Here is a 27,619-nt window from a genome sequence, read left to right as displayed (position 1 = left end):
GTTCCATTTCTCTTTTATTTCACTTTGTTTTGCTTTTTTATTTTGTTCCGTTTCTCTTTTATTTCGTTTTATTTGACTCTACTTCCCTTTTTTGTTTTGCTCCACTTCCCTTTATATTTCACTTGATTTCCCTTTTTTTTCTGCTTTCTTTCCCATTTTTGTCCCACTTTCTTTCCCATTTTTATCCCACTTTCTTTCCCATTTTTGTCCCACTTTCTTTCCCATTTTTGTCCCACTTTCTTTCCCATTTTTATCCTATTCTTTCCCTGTTTCCGAGCCCCTCTCCCATCCCAGGACTCCGGGTGGGATCTCCTGGCTCCGCATCCCTCGGGAATTCCGGCCCTGGGAATGCAGCCATGGATCCGAGGGGAAAGGAATCCCGTGAAGGGCTTTGGGATGCTCCAAACCCCAAATCCCCTAAACCTCAAATCCCCTAAACCGCCAAAAACCCCAAACCCTCCAAACCCTAAACTCTGCAAATCCTCCAAACACCAAACTCTCCAAACCCTCCAAACTTTCCAAACCCTCCAAACCCTTCAAACCTCAAACCCTCCAACCCCCAAATCCCCTAAACCCTGAAATCCCCAAACTCTCCAAATCCTCCAAACTTCCCAACTCCCTCCAAACTCTAAACCTCAAACCCTCCAAACCCTCCAAACCCCAAACCCTCCAAACTCTAAACTTCAAACCCTCCAAACCCCAAACCCTCCAAATTCTCCAAGCCCCCCAAACCCCCCAAAACCTTCAAACCTCCAAACCCCAAACTCTCCAAACCTTCCAAACTCCCCAAACCTTTTAAACCCCAAACCCTCCAAACCCCCCAAACCCTTCACATCTCCAAACCCCACAGCCAGGTCCCCTCCCAGAGCTGCTTCCCATGGGTGGGTTCCCCAGGATTTGGGAACGCTCCCATCCCTCTCCTGTCGGGATCGTGGACAGCAGGGGAATTTTGGGTCAGGAAGGACCCGTCGCCTCTCGGATCCCATCCCGGAGCGATCCCGAGGTTTTTCTTGGATGAACGACGGATGTGGTGCTGGATGGGAGGAAGGCACCTGGGCATTCCGGACCCACGCGGGGCTCCCGGCCGGGTTCCCGTTCCCGGGAATGCGGGAGTGGCTCTGCCGAGCGGAGGGGGGCGGGGGGGACACCCTTGGGCACCCCGGGGGTCCCGTCCCTGTGGTGACCCCGCTTGGATCCCCTGGATCCCCTTAAATCCCCGTCACCAATCCCAGTCCTAATCCCGATCCGCAGCCGAGCAGCGCTCGGAAGTCAAAGATCCCCCTTGTTTTCTCGGAGCTCTTCAATTTTGCTGGAGGTGTTCTCGCCCTGGTCCCTCACTTCCCAACAGGAATGCTGGGAGCGCATTCCCCTCTTCCAAGGGAGGGAGGAGCCCTCATTTACCTGGAGCTGGGGAAATGTGGGGTTGGGGTGTGATCCCCCCGTTTTCCCGCCCGCACCATGGTGTTCCTAAGCCGGGATGTTCCTGAGGCCGCCGGGCACTTCCCTCCGGATTGGCAGCTGGATTTGGGTGCAGGAAGGTCAGGTCCAGGGAGAATCCCCCTGTGCCAGAAGGGTCGGAATGCCGGGACCTCGGCCGGCGTCACCGGCACACGGCACAGCCAGCGCTGCCCGCCCCTCACAGAGGATCTCCCAAAAATCCCAACCACAGCCGGTGCAGGGCTGGGAATTCCCAGGAATTTATTTTTCACCTGTCTCGAGGGTTTGATGCCCGAGCGTGGATTTCCCAGCACTGGGGAGTCCCAATCCTGGTTTTCCACGTCCCCACCTTGGATCAGCCCCGTCCCAGCCTTTGTTCCTTCAGCCTTGGGCTGCTTTTCCGGGAGGACCCGGCTGCCTGGACAGACGCGTTTGCTCCAGCGGCACGGGATCGGTTCCTGTGGGATCCACAGCCAGCGTGTCCCTGTGTCCAGCTGGGATCGGTTCCTGTGGGATCCACGGGAAGGGCAGGAGAATCACCAGGATCTCATCCCAACGCCGTGCTCGGCTGCAGGATCTCCCATCCCGGAGCCCAAAGGCTCTGGAAGATCTCCTGGGTTCAGTCTCACCCTCCATGACCCAAACTCTTCCTTACGTTGTCTCTCCTTCCCGGCTTTTGCCTTATCCTGATTTTCCATGTCCCAGTCTCCAAGGGCCCGGGCTGGCCTTGCCAACCCCATCCCATCAACCTCAGTGGCTGGAATGGAAATTTCCATGGATGGAGCTTCTGGATAGTGTGTGGAGGGATGGATGGATGGATGGATGGATGGAGGGATGGATGGATGGATCCGTGGATGGATCTATGGGCAGACAGATCCATGGAAGGACACATGGATGGATGGACAAACGGATGGTGCTATCCTAGGGACCATCCAGCAGGAACCACGGGAGCAGCAGGAGGTCTCCGAGCCCCCCTGGGGTTTGTTTGCTTCCAGAAAGGCGCTTGGGAAGGGCCGGGGCTGCCAGAGAAGTCTCTGGGAGCAGCATCCGTCTGTTTTCCATGTGCACCTCTGCTGGGGAGGGGGCTCTGACTCAGATCCAAATCCTGGGACCAGGACCTGGCATTCCCAGCTGATCCCAGGCAGGTCTTGGATCCCGATCCCATCCCAGCTTCCAGCTCTGAGCTCCGCAGTCCGAGGGTTCATCCCCCTGCCAGGACGTGCAGTGGGTGTGGGAGCATCCAGAGCAGCCTCTTCCCAAATTTCCGCCAGACAGGACAGGGCAGGGCCCGGACTCGGAGCCAAGCAGCTGCGGGGAATTCCGGGTGGGATTTTGGCCGTGCAAATCCATCATCCGTGCGGGATCTTGGCTCCCGTCTTCCCCGCACAAGCCGGGCCGGTGCATCCTGACCCCTCCGAGATTCCAGCCTCTCCTGGCCCTTGTCCTCCCCCTAATCCCTGATTTAGCGGCAGAGAGGGAAGCGGAGAGCAGAGCTCTGTGCAGGCTCCGGGGAAATTCCCGGGATCCGGAGGCGGGGAAGGGACATCCACGAGCCCCCGCGCCGTGTTTGCCGACGAGGAGAGGCCGCGGTGCCGGGACCGCGGCGGCAGCGGGGCCGCTCCGCTCCGGCTGCTGCGGGGCACGGCCGCGGCGGGGCCGGGGCTGGCGGCGCTGCCGGTCCGGCCCGAGCGATCCCAGCCCGAACGATTTCATCCTGACCGACCCCAGCCCGACCGATCACAGCTCGACTGACCCCAGCCCAACCGACCCCATCCTGACCGACCCCAGCCCAATCGACCCCATCCTGACCGACCCCAGCCCAATCGACCCCATCCTGACCGACCCCAGCCCGACCGATCACAGCTCGACTGACCCCATCCTGACTGACCCCATCCTGACTGATCCCTTCCTTCCCAATCCCATCCCCACCGGGAGCAGCTCCGCTCGCACTGCCGGCAGCATGAGGCGGGGTGAGTCGGTGCCGGGGCTTTTCCTCACCTGCCGAGCTTTGGGAGCAACCGGGATGGGAGTGGGAGGAGAGGAATCCCACAGGAGTGGGGCTGGAATCCCGTGGGAACTGAGCTGGAACCCCACGGGACGGGGCTGCGCGGAGCCGCTTGGTTCCTCCCAAGGATTTGTTGCTTGAGGATCGAGAAAAGCCGGGATAGCTCTGTTCAGTGGAGGGGCGGGCCGGGTTTCCATCGCACGGGCTCCGGGAAGGGAATTGGGCTGTTTCCAGGTTGTTTGGATACTTTTCCCCCCTCCTGCAGATCCCGGGAAAAGCCCTCGTGCAAGACCCCCACTGCCCCGTCCTTTGTCCTGCCTTTGGGAAGAGAAACCCTCCCGGTGTCCCTGCAGCTGGAATTCCGGCTCTTGGCAGAATCCGAGGCTGGCACTGGGGACAGCTGACCCCTCCCTTCCTTTTCTGGGCTCTGGGGCCGCTTTTGTTTCACTGAGCCGTCCCTCGGGCTCATCCCCCAATTCCTCCCCTCCAAATTTATCCCATGGGGCGGCACCACCATGGACCCCCCCCACCGGGATCACAAAAACCAGGGAATTGTTTTAATGAATGGCTTTTATCCGCTGCAGAGGAGCTTTGGGGTCGGGCAGGGAGCAGCAGGAATCCAGCCAGGGCGGTTTTTCCAGTGTAAATCCTTGAGCCGGTGTCTGTGCCCTCCTGGAAACCCAACCCCGGCCCAGGCAGGAAACATCCACGTGTTCCTGGAGTGGGAACAGCTCCCGGCTCCGTGGCTGTGCCACGTGTTGCCTCCCCCTGCTGCTCTGAGATCCCAGCCTTGGGAATGCCGTTCTGGATTTTAGGAATGAGCAGGTTCAGTGATTTGTAATCCATCCTGGATTTAGGGAATGAGCATGTTCAGTGGCTCATAATCCATCCTGGATTTAGGGAATGAGCAGGTTCAGTGGCTCATAATCCATCCTGGATTTTAGGAATGAGCAGGTTCAGTGGCTCATAATCCATCCTGGATTTTGGGAATGAGCAAATTCAGTGATTTGTAATCCATCCTGGATTTAAAGGAATGAGCAGGTTCAGTGATTTGTAATCCCTCCTGGATTTAGGGAACGAGCAGGTTCAGTGGCTCATAATCCATCCTGAATTTAGGGAATGAGCGGGTTCAGCTTCAGGATTTTGGGGTGCAGCGGAGCCCGGCGGGAGTCAGAGCGTGGTTAAAACTGGGAAATGCCAATTTTTTGGCCACCAGGAGCAAAGCCAGGGAGCAAACAAGGAGCAAACGAGCTGGAAAAGTGGCAGGGAGAGCTGGCCTGGCTCCGGCTCCCTGCCCGTGCCCACTGGGATAACGCCAGAAATCCCGGGGCTGCTCCGGCGTCGTCCCAGTGACCGTCACGTGCCCGGGAGGGTGACAGGGCGGGACCCTGGCTGGGGGAGCCGGGAGCCACGTCCTGCTCCCGGGGCTGCCCGGGCTGGCCTTGCCGGGAACCCGGCCCCGGGGACAGCCGGCCCCTCTGCTGACCCCTCTCCGTGTCTTTGGTGCATTTGCAGACAGCAGCCGGCTGCTGGGCGCCCGGCGCCGGGGCTACGGCACGCTGCAGCCGGACACCGACCCGGCCCGCATGGTAGGTGCGGTGTGGGGGCTCCGTGGGGCTGGCTCTGAGGGGCTCCGTGGGGCTGGCTCTGAGGGGCTCTCTCTCCGTGGGGCTGGCTCTGAGGGGCTCTCTCTCTGTGGGGCTGGCTCTGGGGGCTTCTGTGGGGCTGGCTCTGGGGCTCTCCATGGGCCAGCTCTGGGGCTCTCCATGGGCTGGCTCTGGGGGCTCTCTCTCTGTGGGGCTGGCTCTGAGGGGCTCTCTCTCTGTGGGGCTGGCTCTGAGGGGCTCCGTGGGGCTGGCTCTGGGGCTCTCCATGGGCCAGCTCTGGGGCTCTCCATGGGCCAGCTCTGGGGCTCTCCATGGGCCAGCTCTGGGGCTCTCCATGGGGCTGGCTCTGAGGGGCTCTCTCTCCATGGGGCTGGCTCTGGGGCTCTCCATGGGCTGGCTCTGGGTGCTCTCTCTCTGTGGGGCTGGCTCTGGGGCTCTCCATGGGGCTGGCTCGGGGGGCTCTCTCTCCATGGGGCTGACTCTGGAGGTTTCTGTGGGGCCGGCTCTGGGGCTCTCCATGGGGCTGGCTCTGAGGGGCTCTGGGGGCTCTCCATGGGGCTGGCTCTGGGTGCTCTCTCTCTGTGGAGCTGGCTCTGGGGCTCTCCATGGGCTGGCTCTGAGGGGCTCTCTCTCTGTGGGATTGGCTCTGGGGCTCTCCATGGGGCTGGCTCTGAGGGGCTCTCAGGCTCTCCATGGGGCCGGCTCGGGGGGCTCTCTCTCCATGGGGCTGGCTCTGGGGGCTCTCTGGGGGGCTCTCCATGGGGCTGGCTCTGGGGCTCTCTGTGGGGCTGGCTCTGGGTGCTCTCTCTCTGTGGGACTGGCTCGGGGCTCTCCATGGGACCGGCACTCAGGCTCTCCATGGGGCTGGCTCCGAACCCCCGGGGTTCCCGCAGCCCCTTGGGTTCCCTGCCTGCGGTTCGGCCGGGCCGGGCTTTGGGGATTTAGGGTTTAATGGCTGGGCACCAAATTCAGTGGATTTTATAACCGAGCAGAGGGGTGCCAGTGATTGCCGGTGACTCCAGGTGATTGCCGGTGATTGATTCCCAGTGATTCCCAGTGATCGATTCCCAGTGGTTCCCAGTGATTCCTGGTGATCCCCAGTGGTTCCTGGTGATTCCCGCTGGTTCCCAATGATTGATCCCCAGTGATTGATTCCTGGCGGTTCCCAGTGATCCCCAGCAGTTCCTGGTGATTGATCCCCGGTGATCCCCAGTGATTGATCCGCGGTGATTCCCAGTTGTGCCTGGTGGTTGATCCCCGGTGATTGATCCCCGGCAGTTCCCGGTGATCCCCGGCAGTTCCCGGTGATCCCGGATGATCAGTCCCTGGTGATCCCCGGCAGTTCCCAGTGATCGATCCCCGGTGATCCCCGGCACTTCCCGGTGATTGATCCCCAGTGATCCCCAGTGGTTCCCGGTGATTGATCCCTGGCGGTTCCTGGTGATCGATCCCCGGTGATCCCCAGCGGTTCCTGGTGATCGATCCCCTGTGATCCCCGGCAGTTCCCAGTGGTTCCTGGTGATCGATCCCCAGTGATCCCCAGCGGTTCCTGGTGATGGATCCCCGGTGATCCACAGCGGTTCCCGGTGGTGGATCCCTGGCGGTTCCCGGTGATCCCCGGTGATCCCTGGCGGTTCCTGGTGATCGATCCCCGGTGATCGCCGGCGGTTCCTCTCCCAGGAGGTGACGGGTTACCGGCGCCGGCCGTGGCGGGTGCTGCTGTGCCGCGTGTGCTCCGTGCTCAGCGCGGGGCTGCTCCCGCTGCTCTTCCACTGGAGACCCAGCCTGGAGGTGCAGGCCAAGGGCACGGCCTGCGCCCTGCGCCAGGCGGAGTGGGTGATCGTCAGGGTGAGCCGGGAACTGGGAACGGGGAGTGGGAACTGGGAACTGGGAATGGGGAGTGGGAACTGGGAACTGGGAATGGGGAGTGGGTGATCGTCAGGGTGAGCCGGGAACTGGGAACTGGGAATGGGGAGTGGGTGATCGTCAGGGTGAGCCGGGAACTGGGAACGGGGAGTGGGAACTGGGAACTGGGAATGGGGAGTGGGTGATCGTCAGGGTGAGCTGGGAACTGGGAACTGGGAACTGGGAGTGGGAACTGGGAACTGGGAACTGGGAGTGGGTGATCGTCAGGGTGAGCCGGGAATGGGAGCGTGGGGTGGGAACTGGGAACTGGGAACGGGGAGTGCAGGATGGAAACGGGAACTGGGAACGGGGAATGGGTGATCGTCAGGGTGAGCCGGGAATGGGAACAGGGAGTGGGAAGTGGGAACTGGGAACTGGGAACTGGGAGTGCAGGCTGGGAACTGGGAACTGGGAACTGGGAACGGGGAACTGGGAATAGGGAGTGGGTGATCGTCAGGGTGAGCCGGGAATGGGAGCGCGGGGTGGGAACTGGGAACTGGGAAAGGGGAGCACGGGGTGGGAACTGGGAATGGGGAACTGGGAATGGGGAGTGCGGGCTGGGAACTGGGAGTGTGGGGTGGGAACTGGGAACTGGGAGTGTGGGGTGGGAACTGGGAATGGGAGTGTGGACTGGGAACTGGGAATGGGGAATGGGTGATCATCAGGGTGAGCCGGGAATGGGAGCGCGGGGTGGGAACTGGGAACGGGGAACTGGGAACTGGGAACGGGGAGTGCAGGATGGGAACGGGAACTGGGAACAGGGAATGGGTGATCGTCAGGGTGAGCCTGGGAATGGGGAGTGCGGGGGGAATGGGGAACTGGGAATGGGAGTGTGGGGTGGGAACTGGGAACGGGGAACTGGGAGTGCAGGCTGGGAACTGGGAACTGGGAGTGCAGGCTGGGAACTGGGAACTGGGAGTGTGGGGTGGGAACTGGGAACTGGGAAAGGGGAGTGCGGGGTGGGAACTGGGAACCGGGAACTGGAAGTGCAGGATAGGAACGGGAACTGGGAATGGGGAGCGCAGTGAGGGAACAGGGAACTGGGAACGGGGAGTGGGTGATCATCAGGGTGAGCCAGGAATGGGGAGTGCGGGGTGGGGGCTGGGAACTGGGAGTGCAGGCTGGGAACTGGGAACTGGGAATGGGGAGTGGGTGATCATCAGGGTGAGCCGGGAACCCGGAGTTCGGGGTGGGAACTGAGAATCTGGGGTGGGATTCTGGGAGTCTGCGGGGTGGTTCTAGGAGTCTGGGGTGGGATTCTGTGGGTCTGGGGTTGGATTCTGTGGGTCTGGGGTTGGATTCTGTGGGTCTGGGGTTGGATTCTGTGGGTCTGGGGTTGGATTCTGTGGGTCTGGGGTTGGATTCTCTGGATCCAGAGCTGCATTCCCTGGATCCAGGGTTGGGCTCTGCCCCGGATTCCCAACAGGACCTTGGAACGTCTCCTCTCCTTGTCTTCCTGCTTGTGTCTGGCATCTCCTTTCCTCAAGCACCAGATTATTCCAGGAATTTATAATCATTATGATTATAATTCCTAGCATTGTCCCATTCCAGGAATCATTATTCCTACAATAACTCCACTCCCTTCCATCCCAGCCTCCCTGGGTTGCAGTTTCTGTTCATTGTCCCCAGCCTGAGCCACCGCCGGGCTGGGTGGCTGGGGGTGGCCAGGGGTGGCCAGGGGTGGCCGGGGTGTCCCGGGGCTCTGCAGGGAGCTCCCGTTCCCCTCCAGCCCGTCCCTGTGTTTCAGGACCGCTTTGGGCAGTGCTTCACGGCCGAGGTGCTGACGGAGCTGCTGGGCGAGGCCGGGTGAGCCGGGCTCTGGCCCTGGGGGACCCTGAGTGCTCCTGGCGCTGGGGAGGGTGGGGGGCAGGGCTGAGCCCGGCTGTGCCCTGGCTCTGGGGCTGAGCCCAGCTTTGCCCTGGCTCTGGGGCTGAGCCCGGCTGTGCCCTGGCTCCGGGGCTGAGCCCGGCTGTGCCCTGGCTCTGGGGCTGAGCCCGGCTGTGCCCTGGCTCTGGGACAGACCAGAGCTGAGCCCGGCTGTGCCCTGGCTCTGGGGCTGAGCCCAGCTTTGCCCTGGCTCTGGGCAGGCAGGGGCTGAGCCCAGCTGTGCCCTGGCTCTGGGGCTGAGCCCAGCTTTGCCCTGGCTCTGGGCAGGCAGGGGCTGAGCCCAGCTGTGCCCTGGCTCTGGGGCTGAGCCCAGCTTTGCCCTGGCCAGGGCTGAGCGCAGTTTCCCCCGAGCAGGCTGGAGCAGCTCCCCGGGGCGCAGCAGGACCGTGGCAGCAGCAGCAGCGGCGGTGGTGGTGGCGGCAGCGCGGCCGTGGCAGTGCCAGACGAGCAGGAGAGCCGTGACACCGTCCGGCTGCACGACAAGGACGAGGTGGCACCGAGGCCTTCCCTGCCCCCAGCCCCCCTTCCTGTCCCTGGGCACCCCTCTCACGCCCCTTCTCCCGTCCCTGTCCCACAGAAGAACACCCTGAGGTATTACCTGTTCCAGGGAATGCGCTACGTGTGGCTGGAGCGGCGGCAGGCCTTCTGCAGAGTCAGGTATGCCCAGAGCCCGGCATTCCCGGCATTCCCGCTCCCTCAGGATCCTCCTGCCCCCTGGCAGCTGCAGTCCGTCCCTCAATGCCTTTTGGGGCTCCCTAAAAACAGACCAGACAGAATTAAGGGAATAAAGAGCGCTTGTATTTACTGAGGGGCCCTCAGGTACATTTGGGGCACACAGAGCCCCCAGGGACTACACCCAAAAATGGACCACAGGTGTTCACACTTTGATAAGTTTGGTCCATTTGCATATCAGGGGTTAATCCTCCAATTACAGCTCCAGCTAATGAAGTCATTCACCCCAAGTTTGCTGTCCCCACCTCCCTTTTGTTTCCATCTCTGGGGCCTGAGGCAGGGAGGTGTCCTTGACTGCCAGGCCCGGAGAGGAATTGCTGTGTCTGCCCCAAACGGGAGAGCAGCGGCTGCACCGTGTGTGGGGTTTGGAGTTGGGCACTAAAGAACTGCAGGGCCACAAATATGTGAAAAATAGAAAAGCTAAACCCCCAAGGCATCGCCCTCAGCACTCCCAGGCCTTTGGAGCCACCCCTGGTGCCCTCGGGGCGCTCCCGGGTGGTTTGGCAGGGGCGGTTTGGCAGAGCCGGTTTGGCAGAGCCGGGCACTCCCGCTCTCACTGTGCCCCTTTGTTGCGGTCCCTTGGCAGCCGCGGGCTGCGGGGAGGCCAAGGCACAGGGCGCTCCCGCTCCCCCGCGGGCTGGCTCTGTCCCCAGGCCTCGGCCCTTCCCGCTGGCCCTGACTCGGTTTCCCTGTTTCCCTTCGCTCCCAGCGTCCTGGACGAGGGCTGGACCTGCGCGGAGCTGCACCTGCACCGGGCCGGGCTGGAGCCGCAGGAGCGCAGCGCCAGGTGGGGCTGGCCCTTCCCGGGAGGCACGGACAGGGCTTTTCCAGCGGGCAGCAAATCCCGGAGCCTCGGCTGTCCCTGCACTCGGACCCCGATTGCCGGGCAGGGGGAATTCCTGGGATCAGCTCCTCCTCTAACCCCGCTCCTCCTGGAGGTCTGGGCAGCACGAGGGGCCCTCGGGTTGGAAATGCAGCTTTTCCCAAGGATAAAATTCCTTCCCTTTCCTTTCCCGAGGTTAAAATTCCTTCCTTTTTCTTACCCAAGGATAAAACTCATTCCGTGTTTTCCCAAGGATAAAACTCCTTCCCTCTCTTCCCAAGGGTAAAATTCCTTTCCCAGGGATAAAATTCCTTCTGTCTTTTCCCAAGGATGAAATTCCTTCCCTGTCCTTCCTCAAGGACAAAATTCTCCTTTACCTAGGATGAATTTCCTTCCTTTTCTTTTCCCAAGCATAAAATTCTCCTTTCCCAAGGCTAAAATTCCTTCCCTCTCCTTTCCCAAGGATGGAATTCCTTCCCTCTCCTTTCCCAAGGATGGAATTCCTTCCCTCTCCTTCCCCGAGGATAAAACTCCCTCCCTGTCCTTCGGCCCCTGCAGGAGGAAGATCTACGGCCCCAACCTCATCGAGGTGCCCGTCAAGTCCTATGCCAGGCTCCTGGTGGAGGAGGTGTGTCCAGGCTGAGCTTCCCAAGCGGATTTTCCCGGACAGATCCCTCCCCTGCTCCCTGCCCCTCTCTGGAAGCGCTTCCCGGCCCTTGGGGGGGGAGGAGAGGGTCTGGGGAGGAGGCAGAGCCGTGGAGGGGACCCCTCCCGACCCTCTGGGCATGGACAGGAGCAGCCCCCGGCAGTTCTGGGGGTCGCTGAGCATCCTCGGGAGCAGCATCCGTAGGGAAATCTGGGGAAATGGAGGCTTTGGGGGATGCCAGCCCCAGGGAGGGGCCAGGTTCCCCTCTGCATCCAGGAGCCTTCAGGGCTGGAGGAAGCTTTTCCTCCTCCAAGGCGCCTGGAGAAATTCCTCCCACCTGGAAATCCCATACTGGGCTGGAAGAGGTTCTCCCACCCCAGGGAGCCTGGAGCTCTCATACTGGGCTGGGGGAAGCTCTCCCCACTTTCAGGGAGCCTGGAAATCCCATATGGGGCTGGGGAAGCTCTCCTCATTTCCAGGGAGCCTGGAAATCCTGTAGTGGGCTGGATGAAGCTTTTCCCCCTCCAAGGAGCCTGGCAATCCCATAGGGGGCTGGAGCAGGTTCTCCCGCCCCAAAGTCCCCCAGTGAGCTCCCAGGGGTCCCCCCTGCTCCCCAGCCCTTGTTTCCTCCTGGCTGCAGGTGCTGAATCCCTTCTACATCTTCCAAGTGCTCAGCATGGTGCTGTGGGTGTGCGATGCCTATTACTACTACGCCGCCTGCATCTTCCTCATCTCCACGCTCTCGCTGGGGCTGTCGCTGCACGAGACGCGCAAGGTGCGCCGGCGGCTCCTGGGGGGCACAGCCCTGCCCGGCTCCCCTCGCCCGGCCTGCCCCGGCCCTCGGGACCCTCCTGGGGGTGGCTGCCCGTGGGTTTGGGGTGGCTGCCCGTGGGTTTGGGGTGCACCCCGCTCCTCGGGGTGACTGTCTGCGAGTTTGGGGTGCACCCTGCTCTTTGGGGTGGCTGCCCGTGGGTTTGGGGTGCACCCCGCTCCTCGGGGTGACTGCGGGTTTGGAGTGCACCCTGCTCCTCTGGGTGGCTGCCCACGGGTTTGGGCTGGCTGCCTGTGGGTTTAGGTGCAGTGTGACTGCTCCTCGGGGTGGCTGCCCGTGGGTTTGGAGTGGCTGCCCGTGAGTTTGGGACAGAGGATGACCGCTCCTCGGGGTGGCTGCCCATGGGTTTGGGGTGCAGTGTGACCCCTCCCTCCCTCCCTCACAGCAAAGCACCACCCTGCGGAACATGGCCAGGATGTCCATGGGGGTCCGTGTGCAGCGGCCCGGCGGAGGTGAGAGCGAGGATTTTTGGGGTGGTCGTTGGGGTGAGGTGTCCTTTGGGATCCCGGGTCTGCACCGAAACAGCGCCGGGATGGGTGGGAATAATGTTGGGATGGGAGCAGTGTTGTTGTATGTGGGAGTAATGTTATGGGACAGCAGAATAACGATGTGCTATATGGGAATAAGGTTGGGATAAACGGGAATATCGATGTGATATATGGGAATAATGTTGGGATGGCAGCAGTGTTATTGTACGTGGGAATAATGTTATGAACCACCAGAGTACTGTTGGGATAGGTGGGAATAACGATGTGATACATGGGAATAATGTTGGGGTAAATGGGAATAATGATGTGATATATGGGAATAAAGTTGGGATAGGTGGGAATAATGCTGTGATATGTGGGAATAATGTTGGGATACATGGGAATGATGATGTGGTATATGGGAATAATGTTACAAGACAGGAATGATGTTGGGATACATAAGGAATAATGAAATACAGGAATAATGTTGGGATAAATGGGAATAACAATATATGAGAATATATGAGAATAATGTTATAAAACAGGAATGATACATAGGAATAATGTTGGGATACATGGAAATAATGATGTGATATATGGGAATAATGTTGGGGTACATTGGAATAATCTTATTAGACACTGGAATAATTTTGGGGTCTAATTAGTAAGATGCCCCTGCCCAAATGAAGGTGCAAATGAGACCCTATTCCAAAGCCGATACAGATTTAATTTAACAGATTTCAGGGAAAGAGAGAGATTGATGATCAGGATAATCCCTGCCGTGAATCCCTGTCCCACCAGCCCTTTTCCTCCTGCTCTTTCCTGGGGCTGGGAGCCCCTGGGACTCCTCCGGAGGTCCCATTTTTCCCATTTAGCCCAAATCCCGGCTATCCACAGGCGTTGGTGCCACTCCCACTGCTCGGGATGGCGCCTGTGTGGGGCCTTGCTGCCTTCCCCAGGCTTTGCCACGCTGGGAATTCTGCTCTGGGTCAGCTGTGCCCAGGCCTGGCATCTCCCTGCTGGGAATTCTGCTCTGGGTCAGCTGTGCCCAGGCCTGGCATCTCAATTTCCCACCTCCAGGGAATTAACCCCTTCCTGTTTGCTGCCTTATCCCACGGGGATTCCTTCCCCAGTGCCTGGAGTTGGATTAACGCCATTCCCCAAGGCCTAAGCAGGGTTCTCCAGTATCTGGAGATGGATTAACCCCTCTCCCCAAGGCCTGAGCAGGGTTCTCCAGGTGCCTGGGGATGGATTAACGCCATTCCCCAAGGCCTGAGCAGGGTTGTTTTCCAGAGGAGCTGGTGGTCAGCTCGGCAGAGCTGGTGCCCGGGGACTGCATCCGGCTGCCGGCGGCCGGAGCGCTGCTGCCGTGTGACGCTGCACTGCTGACCGGGGAGTGCATGGTCAACGAGAGCCTGCTGACCGGTGAGTGCATGGTCAGAGACAGCCTGCTGACCGGTGAGTGCATGGCCAGAGACAGCCTGCTGACCGGTGAGTGCATGGCCAGAGAGAGCTGCTGACCGGTGAGTGCATGGTCAGTGAGAGCTGCTGACCGGTGAGTGCATGGTCAGTGAGAGCTGCTGACCGGGGAGTGCATGGTCAGAGAGAGCTGCTGACCGGTGAGTGCATGGCCAGAGACAGCCTGCTGACCGGTGAGTGCATGGTCAGAGAGAGCTGCTGACCGGTGAGTGCATGGTCAGTGAGAGCTGCTGACCGGTGAGTGCATGGTCAGTGAGTGCTGCTGACCGGGGAGTGCATGGTCAACGAGAGCCTGCTGACCGGTGAGTGCATGGTCAGAGACAGCCTGCTGACCGGTGAGTGCATGGTCAGAGAGAGCTGCTGACCGGAGAGTGCATGGTCAGAGAGAGCTGCTGACCGGTGAGTGCATGGTCAGTGAGCTCCTGCTGACCGGTGAGTGCATGGTCAGTGAGTGCTGCTGACCGGTGAGTGCATGGCCAGAGAGAGCTGCTGACCGGAGAGTGCATGGTCAGAGAGAGCTGCTGACCGGTGAGTGCATGGTCAGTGAGCTCCTGCTGACCGGTGAGTGCATGGTCAGTGAGCTCCTGCTGACCGGTGAGTGCATGGTCAGTGAGCTCCTGCTGACCGGTGAGTGCATGGCCAGAGAGAGCTGCTGACCGGTGAGTGCATGGTCAGAGAGAGCTGCTGACCGGTGAGTGCATGGTCAGTGAGAGCTGCTGACCGGTGAGTGCATGGTCAGAGAGAGCTGCTGACCGGTGAGTGCATGGCCAGAGAGAGCTGCTGACCGGAGAGTGCATGGTCAGAGAGAGCTGCTGACCGGTGAGTGCATGGCCAGAGAGAGCTGCTGACCAGTGAGTGCATGGTCAGTGAGAACTGCTGACCGGTGAGTGCATGGCCAGAGACAGCCTGTTGACCGGTGAGTGCATGGTCAGTGAGTGCTGCTGACCGGTGAGTGCACGGTCAGTGAGTGCTGCTGACCGGTGAGTGCACGGTCAGTGAGTTCCTGCTGACCAGTGAGTGCATGGTCAGTGAGAGCTGCTGACCGGTGAGTGCATGGTCAGAGAGAGCTGCTGACCGGTGAGTGCATGGCCAGTGGGATCCCGCTGACCACTGAGCCGATCCCTTGGGTGCCTGCCTGGGGCACAGGCCAGGCAAGGAGCACAGAGCACAGGGGGTGTTTATTAAAGGCCTTCAGCAGATGCTCCCTGGGCACTCGGGAGCCTCCCAGAGGTGACACCCAAGGGGGATGGTCACGAGTTTGTCAGGCAATTATAAATTCGGGCCATTTGCATATCAGGGGTTAATGCTCCAATCACAGCCTCAGGTAATGAAGTCATTCACCCCCAGTTTGCTCCCCCCAGTTCACTTTTGTTTCACTCTGGGGGCTGAGGCTGGAGGGTGTCCTTGAGTGTCAGGCCAGGGAATTGTTGTGTCTGCCCAAACGGGAGGGGAGCGGCTGGCGCTGTGTGGAGTTCAGAGTCAGGCACTGACGCAGCGTTTGAGAAACACAAAAACTCAAACCCTGAGGCACCGCATTCCCACGGGATTCAGTCAGAATCACCTGCCCACCCCGGCTGGCTGCCCCCTGAGCCCCCTGGGGTGACAATTCCCCCGGAATGTTCTGGGCAGGGGAGAGCGTGCCGGTGATGAAGACGCCGCTGCCGGCGGGCGGGCAGGCGGCCGGAGCCGCGTACTGCCCCGAGGAGCACCGGCGGCACACGCTCTTCTGCGGGACGCAGGTCATCCAGGCCAAGGCCTACGTGGGCGGGGAGGTGCTGGCCGTGGTCACCCGCACAGGTGAGGGCGTGGGGGAGAGCCCCGGCATGCATCCCGGTACGGATCCGTGCCCGTGGCAGCGGTGCCGTGCCGTGACCTCCTGCCCGTCCCGCAGGGTTCTGCACAGCCAAGGGGGACCTCATCAGCTCCATCCTCTACCCCAAACCCGTGACCTTCAAGTTCTACAAGGATGCCGTGAAGTTTGTGCTGTTCCTCGCCGTCCTGGGTAGGTCTGGGCCCGGAGGCGCATCCTGGAGCAGCCAAATTCCTGGGAATGGGGTTCCGTTCCAGCTCCCTGCTGGGCTGGGCGTTGTAACTGAGCCTGTTCCCCCGGCACAGCTCTCATCGGCACCTTGTACAGCATCCTCATCCTGGTTAGGAACCAGGTAGGGCTGGTGGGGCGGAGAACCCTCGGGGGTCCATCGGGGCGGGATGCCCACCCCTCCTCCTCCTCCTCCTCCCGTGCCAGGTCCCCGTGGGACAGATCATCATCCGCGCCCTGGACCTGGTCACCGTCATCGTGCCGCCGGCGCTGCCGGCCGCCATGACCGTGGGCACCATCTACGCCCAGAACCGGCTGAAGAAGCAGGGCATCTTCTGCATCAGCCCGCCGCGCATCAACCTGTGCGGGAAGCTGCGCCTGGTGTGCTTCGACAAGGTGAGGCGCGCCGGGCGGGCGCGGCACCGGCACCGGCACCGCCGGGGCGCGGCGCACCCACCGCGCTCTGCCCGCAGACCGGCACGCTGACCCACGAGGGGCTGGACGTGTGGGGCGTGGTGCCCCTGGAGCAGCAGCGCTTCCTGCCCATCGTGCACGAGCCGCGCTGCCTGCCCGCCGGCGCCCTGCTCTACGCCCTGGCCACGTGCCACGCCGTGTCACCGCTGCGGGGACAGCTGGTCGGGGACCCCGTGGACCTCAAGATGCTGGAGTCCACCGGCTGGGTGAGGAGGGGCTGGGGGCTCCCTCTGCGCTGAGCCCATGGCGGGTGTGGGGTGTTCAAAGGCCGAGGGCGTTTTGTGGTTATTGCAGAGGTGTTCATGGTGTGAATGCGTCGGCTCCAAGGCAGCAGCTCCAAGTGTGCGCTCCCGCTGAAAGTTAAAAGCTTAAAGTGCCAGTGGGGCCTAACAGCAAATGGACAGAGTCCCCACGGGGGAAAGACAGACGGACAGTGGGTCCTGGACAGTGGGGAAAGACAGACTGACAGAGAGTGCTGGACAGGGGGAAAGACAGACGGACAAGGAGTCCTGGACAGGGGGTAAGACAGATGGACAGGGAGTCCCAGCCACAGGGGAAAGACAGACTGACAGGGAATCCTGGACAGAGGGGAAAGACAGACTGACAGGGAGTCCTGGACAGAGGGGAAAGACAGACTGACAGAGAGCCCCAGCCACAGGGGAAAGACAGATGGGACAGGGAGTGCTGGACACAGGGGACAGACAGACTGACAGGGAGTCCTGCACACAGGGGAAAGACAGACAGACAGAGAGCCCCAACCACAGAAGAAAGACAGACAGACGGACAAGGAATCCTGGACACGGGGGAAAGACAGATGGACAGAGAGCCCCAGCCACAGGGGAAAGACAGATGGACAAGGGGTCCCGGACAGGGAGTAAAGACAGACGGACAAGAGGTCCTAGACACAGGGGAAAGACAGATGGACAGAGAGCCCCAGGCACAGGGGAAAGACAGACGGACAAGGAGTCCCAGCCACAGGGGAAGGACAGATGGACAAGGAATCCCAGCCACAGGGGAAAGACAAACTGACAAGGAGTTCTGGACACGGGGGAAAGACAGATAGACAAGGGGTCCCACTACAGGGGAAGGACAGACGGACAAGGGGTCCCAGTACAGGGGAAAGACAGACGGACAAGGGGTCCCAGTACAGGGGAAAGACAGATGGGCAAGGGGTCCTGGACATGGGGGAAAGACAGACAGACAGGGAGCCCCAGCCACGGGAACAGAGGCAGTTTGGGGACCCACAGCAGAGGAAGGGAGCCTGTCCCGTGTCCCATGACAGAGCAGAGGCAGTTTGGGGACCCACAGCAGAGGAAGGGAGCCTGTCCCGTGTCCCATCACAGAGCAGAGGCAGTTTGGGGACCCACAGCAGAGGGAGGGAGCGTGTCCCGTGTCCCATCACAGAGCAGAGGCAGTTTGGGGACCCACAGCAGAGGGAGGGAGCGTGTCCCGTGTCCCATCACAGAGCAGAGGCAGTTTGGGGACCCACAGCAGAGGGAGGGAGCCTGTCCCGTGTCCCGTCACAGAGCAGAGGCAGTTTCCCGGCACAGAGATGGAGCCGTTCCAAGCAGCGCTCTGAGGGGCAGCGACTGCAGCAGCAAAAACCCCGGCAGCATCCCAGGTGATAAAACACCTGAGAAAGTTCTGGCAGCAGCTCTGGCAGAGCCCCATTCTCTCTCATTGTACATGGCAGGAGGATGGATCGATCATCAAAGAATTGAGGAATTGATGCTGTTGCCCCTGAAACGGGATTTTTATCCATTAGCCATAAATGCATATTCATATTCTTATTTATAGATTATCTAATTAACTAAGGACACAACTCTAAAACATGCTCTCTACACCAATCTAAAGCTAATTTTGGAAGTGTGTGAAGCTGCTCCCTCTCGTACTCTCTGTGCTCTGCTGCTCGCTCCGGGGAGGGAGGGAGGCGTTGGGAATCTCGGCGGTTCCAGACCCTCAGTGTGTGGATGAGCTCGGCAGGGTTTTGCCCTCTCGGTTTCAGCGCCTGGAGATGATGGAGGAGGAGGAGGAAGGGGAGCCCCCAGCGTTCCAGCAGCTCGAGATGAAGGTCTTGGCCGTGGTGAAGCCTCCACCAGAGGAGGAGCAGCCTCTTGACAGGGTAAACCCATGGACTGGCTCCCTGCCCTCCTGCCTCCTGGAGGGATCCCTGCCTCCTGGAGGGATCCCTGCCTCCTGGAGGGATCCCTGCCTCCTGGAGGGATCCCTGCCTCCTGGAGGGATCCCTGCCTCCTGGGGGGATCCCTGCCTCCTGGAGGGATCCCTGCCTCCTGGAGGGGTCCCTGCCTCCTGGAGGGGTCCCTGCCTCCTGGAGGGATCCCTGCCTCCTGGAGGGATCCCTACCCGGCCCTGACCCCGCCTGCTCCCCGCAGAGGCACCAGGCCCCCGTGGGGATCCTGCGGCGGTTCCCGTTCTCCTCCTCCCTGCAGAGGATGAGCGTCCTGGTCAAGCTGCCCGGGGAGGCCTCGGCCCACGCCTTCGTCAAGGGCGCCCCGGAGATGGTGGCCAGTCTGTGCAGGAAGGAAACTGGTTTGTACTGGGAGCTGGGCTCACCCCCAGTCCCGCTGGCTGCATCCCGGGAGCTCATCCCACAGGGAATTACCCTCAGGAATGCCGTGGGGCAGCTCCCAAAGGCTTCGGGGTGGCTCCAGCCACGTGGAGCCACAACATGGGGAATGGGACTGGGGGCTTCCCCCAGCCCAGTATGGGATCTCCAGGCTCCTGGAAGCGGGGAGAGCTTCCCCAGCCCATCCTGGGATTCTCAGGCTCCTTGGGGTGGGAAAACATTCCCCATCCCACCCTGGGGTCTCCAGGCTCCCTGAGCAGCAGCCACTCGTGAGCACCAAACCCCAGAGCCCCGTGTCCCTCTCCGGAGCCGGGGTTCCCTCGGGGGCTGACCCGGCCTCGCTGTTCCAGTGCCCCCGGATTTCTCCCAGATGCTCCGGCACTACACCACCGACGGCTTCCGCGTCCTGGCTCTGGCCTGCAAGGCCCTGGGCACGGTGGCCACCTTCGAGGAGGCCCTGCAGCTCCCCAGGTCGGTGCCAGCACTCCCTCTCTCCCCATCCTCGCTGGCTCCCGGCATTCCCCGGGATGCCGTGCAGGGAATCCATCCCTAATCCACAGGGAGGGAACTCCTGGCTGATTCCCAGATGGATTTTAGCTCTTCACACCCCTTGTTCCTCTCTGCTGGTGCTGGAGGTGAGGAAAGGCTCCTTGTCTCCCACCAGGGACTCCGTGGAGAGCGGCCTGAGCTTCCTGGGGCTGCTGGTGATGAAGAACGTGCTGAAGCCGGAGTCTGCCCCGGTGATCCAGCTGCTGCGGAGCGCCAACATCCGCCCGGTCATGGTGACAGGTGACCCTGGGGACAGCACGGGGACCGTCCTGGCAGGGGAAAGGGGACAAGGGCCTTCCCAGCAGGGATCCCTCCAGGAACCCTACTGGGAACCCCACACCAGGAACCCCAGCAGGGATCCCACCAGGAGCTGCCCCAGGGATCCCTCCAGGAACCCCACCAGGGATCCCAGCAGGAATCTCACACCAGGAATCCAAGCAGGGATCTCACCAGGGATCCCTCCAGAAACTGCACCAGGAATCCCACCAGGGATCCCTCATGGGATCCCAGCAGAAACTCCACCAGGGATCCCAGCAGGAACCCCACACCAGGAATCCCACCAGAAACCTCACTAGGAATCCCACACAAGGCATCCCACCAGGAATCCCAGCAGGGATCCCATCAGGAACCCCACACCAAGAACCCCACCAGGAATCCATGCGTGAAGCCTGAAGCAGCTGTGGGGGCACCAGGAGGATTCCTGGATCCTGGCTCTGCATCCTTCCCCTGGGATGCACGATCCGCTGGTGGGCTCAGGATGTGGATGGTTTTTTTGGGTGGAAGAACTCACTGTTCTGCTGTCCATCCCCTGAATATTGCTGTGTTTGAAATCCCAAGTTCCATGGCTGATGCAGGGGCTGCAGAGCCACCTCCGGGTGTTTTCCAGGCAGGAGAACAGGGCTCGAATCCGAATTCCTTTGGGCACGGCAGGCAGGAGGTTTTGGAGAGATGAGGGAAGCGAAGCCACTGCGGTGGACGGGGGAGGGGACACGGCAGCTTTGAGCTGCTCCTCTCGGCCTGGGTGTCCCCAAACCTCCCTCCTGACGGCCCACGTGTCCCGGGCAGGGGACAACATGCTGACAGCCATGAACGTGGCGCGGGGGTGCCGCATGGTGGAGCCCCGGGAGGGCGTCATCTTCGTCACGGCCTCGCCGCCCGGCCGCGACAAACCCGCCACCCTCAAGTTCGTCCTGGCCGAGCATTCCCAGGGCGAGGAGCAGCCCGAGGTGAGAGCCCAGGACAGCTTTTGGGAGCCCAGACTGCCCGGGCACCCTTGCGGGGCTTGGTTTTTTGTGGAATCCCAGAATTCCGGCATGAATTGGGCTGGGAGGGACCTTAAGGCTCATCCCGTTCCATGGGCAGGGACACCTTCCACCATCCCAGGGTGCTCCAAGCCCTGTCCAGCCTGGCCTTGGGCACTGCCAGGGATCCAGGGACAGCCACAGCTGCTCTGGGCACCTGTGCCAGGGCCTCCCCACCCTCCCAGGGAGGAATTCCTTCCCAATCCCAATATCTGAGAAATGGAGTCCCCCAAATCCAGCGTTCTCCGCAGTCCTGGGAATCCTGGAATCTCAGAACGGGTTGGGTTGGGAGGGACCCCAAAGCTCATCCCATTCCATGGGCAGGGACACCTTCCACTATGCCAGGGTGCTCCAGCCTGGCCCTGAGCCCTCCCAGGGCTGGGAAGGGCTTTTCCAGCCTCCTTGGAGGCAATAAAGGCTGTGATCTGCTCCACGTAAATCCATCCTTTGGGAGAGGTTCTGCTGCTCCTGCCTTTCCCTGGAGCACATCCAAGGATCCAGGATGGAATGGCAGCTCCAAACAGCTCCCTGTGGATGCTGCCAGGCCCTGGGCTGGGCATGGGGATTTCGGGAGCCCTTCCCGCTGCTCCGGGCGGGTCCCGGCTCGGCCCTGGGGCCCCGCAGGGATCGGGGCTGCAGGGCTGGAGCTGTTTCCTGGCAGGGCCTGCAGCAGCAGGGCAGCTCCTCCCTCCCAGCCCGGCACTGCCACCTGGCCCTCAACGGGAAATCCTTCCAGGTGGTCTGCGAGCACTTCTCCGACCTCCTGCCCCGGGTGAGCCCGACAGGGAGCCCTGGGGGGACAGGGGAGCCTTCCCGTGGGATTGGGAACCCTCCGGTGGGATTGGGAACCTTCCCATGGGATTGGGAACCTTCCCGTGGGATTGGGAACTTCCCATGGGATTGGAAACCTTCCGGTGGGATTGGGAACCTGCCTGTGGGATTGGGAACCCTCCGGTGGGATTGGGAACCCTGCCATGGGATTGGGAACCTTCCGGTGGGATTGGGAACCCTGCCGTGGGATTGGGAACCTTCCGGTGGGATTGGGAACCTTCCGGTGGGATTGGGAACCTTCCCGTGGGATTGGGAACCTTCCCGTGGGATTGGGAACCTTCCCGTGGGATTGGGAACCTTCCCGTGGGATTTGGAACCTTCCATTGCCTTGACCTCTCCGGGGTTTCCCGCTGTGGCCTCAGCTCCAAATCCCAGCTCCCAGCGGGGGCTTCTTTGGCTGGTGTCAAATCCCCAGTTCCCTGCTGGACATTCCCTGTTCCCTGATGGCCATTTCCTGTTCCCTGCTGGACATTCCCAGTCTCCTCTGGACATTCCCATTCCCTGCTGGACATTCCCAGTCCCTCTGGACATTCCCAGTCCACTCTGGACATTCCCAATTCCCTTCTGGACATTCCCATTCCCTGCTGGACATTCCCAGTCCCCTCTGGACATTCCCATTCCCTGCTGGGCATTCCCATTCCCTAATGGACATTCCCATTCCCTGCTGGACATTCCCAATTCCCTTCTGGACATTCCCATTCCCTGCTGGACATTCCCAGTCCCCTCTGGACATTCCCATTCCCTGCTGGACATTCCCAGTTCCCTGCTGGACATTCCCAGTTCCCTGCTGGACATTCCCAGTCCCTCTGGACATTCCCAGTCCCCTCTGGACATTCCCAGTTCTCTGCTGGACATTCCCATTCCCTGCTGGACATCCCCAGTTCTCTGCTGGACATCCCCATTCCCTGCTGGACATTCCCAGTCCCTACTGGACATTCCCAGTTCTCTGCTGGACATCCCCATTCCCTACTGGACATTCCCAGTCCCTACTGGACATTCCCAGTCCCTCTGGACATCCCCATTCCCTGCTGGGCATTCCCATTCCCTAATGGACATTCCCAGTCCCTAATGGACATTCCCAGTCCCTCTGGACATTCCCAGTCCCTCTGGACATCCCCTGCCCATCCGGGAATGCCGCTGGCGCTGACGGCTCCTCCCCTGCAGATCCTGCTCCGCGCCACCGTGTTCGCCCGCATGCTGCCCGAGCAGAAGACACAGCTGGTGTGCAGCCTGCAGGAGCTCGAGTGAGGCGGGGGGGATCCCGGGGTGGATCCCTGAGGGTGGATCCCAGGGGTGGATCCCAGGGGGTGTATGGATCCCAAGGGGTGGATCCGGGGGGTGGATCCCAGGGGTGGATCCTGGAATTACGGTATGGGTTGCGTTGGGAGACACCTCCATCACCACCTGGCAGCACCCATGCCATGGGCAGGGGCACTTCCACTGGCGGCTCCAGCCTGGAACGGGGCACCCACAGCTCCTCTGGGCCGAGCCAGGGCTTGTCCCCATTCCCTGAGGAGTGTGGGATCCCTATCCCATTCCCTGAGCAATGGGGGATCCCTGTCCTGTGTTCCCTGAGGAATGTGGGCTCCCTCTCCCATTCCCTGAGGAGTGGCTCCCTCTCCCATTCCCTGAGGAATGCGGGGTCCCATTCCCTGAGGAATGCGGGATCCCATTCCCTGAGGAATGCGGGGTCCCATTCCCTGAGGAATGCGGGGTCCCATTCCCTGAGGAATGCGGGATCCCATTCCCTGAGGAATGCGGGATCCCATTCCCTGAGGAGCGGCTCCCTGTCCCGCAGTTACTGCGTGGGGATGTGCGGGGACGGCGCCAACGACTGCGGGGCGCTGCGGGCGGCCGACGTGGGCATCTCCCTGTCCGAGGCCGAGGCGTCGGTGGCCTCGCCCTTCACCTCCCGCGTGGCCACCATCGAGTGCGTGCCCAGGGTCATCCGGTGAGCGGGGGTCCGGGAACGCTGGGGAGGGGGTCCCAGGAATGCTGGGGGGGTCCCGGGAACGCCGGGGGGATTCCGGGAATACCGGGGGGTCCCGGGAATGCTGGGGGGGTCCTGGGAATGCCAGGGGGGTCCCAGGAATGCCGCTGTCCCCCTGGGGGTTGCTCCCAGGGAGGGGTGGCCAGTGGTGATGCCGTGTCCCCCCCAGGGAGGGCCGCTGCTCCTTGGTCACCTCCTTCGGGGTCTTCAAGTACATGGCCCTGTACAGCCTGGTGCAGTTCGTGTCCGTGCTCCTGCTCTACACCGTGAGTCCCACCCTGAATCCCTGCGTTTCTCGGGAATTCCCGGGGCACCGATGCCTTTGGGGCTCCCTAAAAACAGACCAGACAGAATTAAGGGAATAAAGAGCACTTGTATTTACTGAAGGGCCTCAGGTACATTTGGGGCACACAGAGCCCCCAGGGGCTGCACCCAAAAATGGACCACAGGTGTTCACACTTTGATAAGTTTGGTCCATTTGCATATCAGGGGTTAATCCTCCAATTACAGCTCCAGCTAATGAAGTCAGTCACCCCAAGTTTGCTGTCCCCACCTCCCTTTTGTTTCCATCTCTGGGGCCTGAGGCAGGGAGGTGTCCTTGACTGCCAGGCCCGGAGAGGAATTGCTGTGTCTGCCCCAAACGGGAGAGCAGCGGCTGCACCGTGTGTGGGGTTTGGAGTTGGGCACTAAAGAACTGCAGGAGTACAAACACATGAAAAATACAAAAGCTGAAATCCCAGGCATCAGTCCCAGCCAGGTCTGAGCCTGTCCCTCCCCTCCTCCCCAGATCAACACCAACCTGAGCGATTTCCAGTTCCTGTTCTTCGACCTGGCCATCACCACCACGGTGGCCGTGCTGATGGGGCGCGCGGGGCCGGCGCCGGCGCTGGGCGTGCGGCGCCCGCAGGGAGCCCTGATCAGTGCGCTGGTGCTGGGCAGCCTCCTGCTGCAGACTGCCCTGCTCATCACCGTGCAGGTCCTCAGCTACTTCATCACCGTCTCACAGAGCTGGTGAGGGCCAGAAATCCGGGAGGCGTGGGATTCTGGGGCTGGAGAAGGTCCAGTCCAACCATCAGCCCCTGTTTGGCACTAAAGCTGCAGAGCCACGTCCATGGGATTTTTGGGCACTTCCAGGGGTGGTGATCCCACCCTCCCCTGGACAGGCTGTTTCGGTGCTTTGCAGCCCTTCCCGTGAGGAAATCTTTGCCAGTATCCCATCTGAACCTGTCCTGGTTTCCTGTGGGTTTGGAGATGGGGACAGTGCCGAGGTTGTGGCAGAGCCCAGGGTTTGTTCTGGGATCCTGGGATTTGGGATCTGGCAGCAGACAGGGAACCATGGAATGTCCTCAGCTGGAAGGGATCATCCAGTGCAACCCCTGGCCCTGCACAGACCCCCCAACAATCCCACCCTGGGCATCCCTGGCAGCGCTGTCCAAACACTCCTGGAGCTCTGGGGCCGTGCCCATTCCCTGGGGAGCCTGGGCAGTGCCAGCACCCTCTGGGGAAGAACCTTTCCCTGAAATCCAACCCAAGCCCCCCTGGCACAGCTCCCATTCCCAGGGGATCTATCCCAGAGCAGAGATTGGAGCTGCCTCTGCCCTTCCCTTCACGAGGAGGTTGTAGCTGTGGTGGAGAACAGGGGTGGTGTCCTGCTGACGCTGTCCCCTGCCCCCTGCCAGGTACGTGCCCCTGAACAGCACGGTGACAGCGCCCCAGAACCTGCCCAACTACGAGAACACCGTCCTGTTCTGCGTCAGCGGCTTCCAGTACCTCATCCTGGCCGTGGCCATGTCCAAGGGCCACCCCTTCCGGGAGCCGCTCTACACCAACGGTGAGACACGGGGACACGAGGGCACGGGGACACTGAGGACACGGGGACACGAGGGCACAGGGACGCTGAGGGCATGGGGACACTGAGGACACAGGGAAACTGAGGGCACAGGGACACTGAGGACACGGGGACACTGAGGACACGGGGACACTGAGGGCATGGGGACACAAGGGCACGGGGACACTGAGGACGTGGGGACATGAGGGCACAGGAACACTGAGGACACGGGGACACGAGGGCCACCAACCCCCCGCCCTCTGCCCCTCACCCTGGCCCCTCTCGCCCCCAGTGCTCTTCCTGCTGGTTCTCATCCTGCTCTTCGGCCTGATGATCTGGCTGACCCTCTACCCTCTGGGCTTTCCCAAATCCCTGCTGAAGCTCCGGACCATCGAGGATTTCCACTTCAAGCTGCTCCTCCTGGGCATCGCCGCCCTCAACTTCTTCGCCGCCTTTGTGCTGGAGGTGGGTCAGGGGGCTCTGGGATGGGGCATCCCCCTGGAGCTTCCCCCGGTGGGCATGAGGCCCTCCTGTGCTCCCCCAACCCCATTTCCGTCCCCGCTCTGCTCCCAGACCGCCCTGGATCACGGCTTGCTCAGCTGCTTCCGAAGGCTGCGCCGGAAAAAAGCCTCCAAGAAGCTTTTCAAGAGGCTGGAGAAGGAGCTGAGCCAGCAGCAGCCGGCCTGGCCGCCCCTGGACCAGCCCCTGTTCGCCACGCCCAGCATGTCCCTGGCCGTGAGATAGCAGTGCCAGCCGTGCCCGCTGCCCTGCACCCGGACACTTCCTTAATTTATTTATCCCGGAAAAAGCCGGGATGGGGTGGGGGATCCCTCGGCATCAAAGATGTGAATCCCATGGCCGTGGTGATCCCATGGCCACCTGAGCCCATGGCTACTCTTGTCCCATGGCCACACTGATCCCATGGCTACTCTTGTCCCATGGCCACCTGAGCCCATGGCCACCTGAGCCCATGGCCACACTGATTCCCATGGCACCTCTGATCCCACAGCCACACTGATCCCATGGCCACACTGATCCCATGGCTACTCTTGTCCCATGGCCACCTGAGCCCATGGCCACACTGATCCCATGGCCACACTGATCCCATGGCTACTCTTGTCCCATGGCCACCTGAGCCCATGGCCACACTGATCCCATGGCCACACTGATCCCATGGTCACACTGATCCCACGGTCACACTGATCCCATGGCTACTCTTGTCCCATGGCCACCTGAGCCCATGGCCACCAGAGCCCATGGCCACACTGATTCCCATGGCACCTCTGATCCCACAGCCACACTGATCCCATGGTCACACTGATCCCACGGTCACACTGATCCCTTGCCCACACTGAGCCCACAGCCACACTGATCCCATGGTCACACTCACCCCACGGCCACACTCATACCATGGTCACACTGATCCCACAGCCACCCTGATCCCACGGTCACACTCATCCCACAGCCACACTGATCCCATGGTCACACTCATCCCACAGCCACACTGATCCCATGGTCACACTCATCCCATGGTCACACTCATCCCACAGTCACACTCATCCCACGGTCACACTCATCCCATGGTCACACTCATCCCACGGTCACACTCATCCCATGGTCACACTCATCCCACGGTCACACTCATCCCACGGTCACACTCATCCCATGGTCACACTGATCCCATGGTCACACTCATCCCATGGTCACACTCATCCCACGGTCACACTCATCCCATGGTCACAGCCCCGGTGGTGTAGGAGGAGCGGGGGAGAAGATCCAGAGGAAGAGGAGGATCCAGGCCGGCTCTTCCCGCTGGATTCCCCGCACTCCCACGCTGGCACCGGGGCCGGGTGGGCCTCTCGTGGCCGGCCCAGGCCGCCAGGAGGGGGGTCCCTGGTGTCCCCAGCACCCCCAGCTTGTCACTGTGAAGCCCCTGTCCCCTCTAGATGTGTAGGGAGTTTACAGTCCCTGTTCCCAGCTTGCCGAGGCCGCTGCCCCGTCTCCGGCGCCTGGGCCCCTTCTCCGCTTGGAGAGCTGGGGCAGAGCACCCCTGCCCTGTGCCGGGCCCTCTCACACCCCACAGATTCGCTATTTTTTAACTCTTCCCCGCCGCCTCGGGGTGAGCGGGAGGGCGACGGCGCCGCTCGTGGGTTCCGGACGGGGCTGTCACGGGTCCTGCCCAATAAATTAACACTTATTTT

At 61.3% G+C, this 27,619-nt stretch overlaps 1 protein-coding gene and 1 long non-coding RNA gene across 9 annotated transcripts in view; one reads left to right on the top strand and one right to left on the bottom strand.

The window, feature by feature from the left end:
• Nucleotides 1-26,294, top strand: part of ATP13A2 (ATPase cation transporting 13A2) — a 27,234-nt gene extending 940 nt beyond the window's left edge. The window contains exons 2-29 of one of the 8 annotated variants that reach the window (XM_063417565.1): nucleotides 4,958-5,031; nucleotides 6,730-6,897; nucleotides 8,702-8,760; nucleotides 9,196-9,331; nucleotides 9,419-9,498; nucleotides 10,283-10,360; nucleotides 10,955-11,024; nucleotides 11,683-11,817; nucleotides 12,260-12,326; nucleotides 13,635-13,766; nucleotides 15,450-15,617; nucleotides 15,712-15,822; nucleotides 15,936-15,982; nucleotides 16,066-16,254; nucleotides 16,332-16,538; nucleotides 18,338-18,454; nucleotides 18,726-18,882; nucleotides 19,270-19,390; nucleotides 19,584-19,708; nucleotides 20,534-20,694; nucleotides 21,506-21,541; nucleotides 22,765-22,844; nucleotides 23,399-23,551; nucleotides 23,760-23,856; nucleotides 24,378-24,601; nucleotides 25,270-25,421; nucleotides 25,711-25,883; nucleotides 25,992-26,294. In XM_063417565.1, the coding sequence (XP_063273635.1) occupies nucleotides 4,958-5,031; nucleotides 6,730-6,897; nucleotides 8,702-8,760; nucleotides 9,196-9,331; nucleotides 9,419-9,498; nucleotides 10,283-10,360; nucleotides 10,955-11,024; nucleotides 11,683-11,817; nucleotides 12,260-12,326; nucleotides 13,635-13,766; nucleotides 15,450-15,617; nucleotides 15,712-15,822; nucleotides 15,936-15,982; nucleotides 16,066-16,254; nucleotides 16,332-16,538; nucleotides 18,338-18,454; nucleotides 18,726-18,882; nucleotides 19,270-19,390; nucleotides 19,584-19,708; nucleotides 20,534-20,694; nucleotides 21,506-21,541; nucleotides 22,765-22,844; nucleotides 23,399-23,551; nucleotides 23,760-23,856; nucleotides 24,378-24,601; nucleotides 25,270-25,421; nucleotides 25,711-25,883; nucleotides 25,992-26,162 (3,488 nt within the window). In that variant the 3' untranslated portion in view covers nucleotides 26,163-26,294. Of the gene's footprint in view, nucleotides 1-4,957; nucleotides 5,032-6,729; nucleotides 6,898-7,226; nucleotides 7,413-8,701; nucleotides 8,761-9,195; nucleotides 9,332-9,418; nucleotides 9,499-10,282; nucleotides 10,361-10,954; nucleotides 11,025-11,682; nucleotides 11,818-12,259; nucleotides 12,327-13,634; nucleotides 13,767-15,449; nucleotides 15,618-15,711; nucleotides 15,823-15,935; nucleotides 15,983-16,065; nucleotides 16,255-16,331; nucleotides 16,539-18,337; nucleotides 18,455-18,725; nucleotides 18,883-19,269; nucleotides 19,391-19,583; nucleotides 19,709-20,533; nucleotides 20,695-21,430; nucleotides 21,542-22,701; nucleotides 22,845-23,377; nucleotides 23,552-23,759; nucleotides 23,857-24,377; nucleotides 24,602-25,269; nucleotides 25,422-25,710; nucleotides 25,884-25,991 lie in introns of those variants that run through there. The other 7 variants (XM_063417564.1, XM_063417562.1, XM_063417563.1 and 4 more) reach the window with 7 other exon arrangements.
• LOC134561007 (uncharacterized) lies at nucleotides 26,183-27,619 on the bottom strand. Its single transcript, XR_010082846.1, has 3 exons — nucleotides 26,432-27,619; nucleotides 26,331-26,380; nucleotides 26,183-26,297 (listed from the first exon to the last, which is right to left on the bottom strand). It is a non-coding gene; the product is annotated as an uncharacterized LOC134561007 (long non-coding RNA).

This window comes from Prinia subflava, chromosome 21 (assembly GCF_021018805.1).
Source record: "Prinia subflava isolate CZ2003 ecotype Zambia chromosome 21, Cam_Psub_1.2, whole genome shotgun sequence".
NCBI lineage: Eukaryota > Metazoa > Chordata > Aves > Passeriformes > Cisticolidae > Prinia > Prinia subflava.
This window is presented reverse-complemented; position numbering and strand designations above follow the sequence as displayed.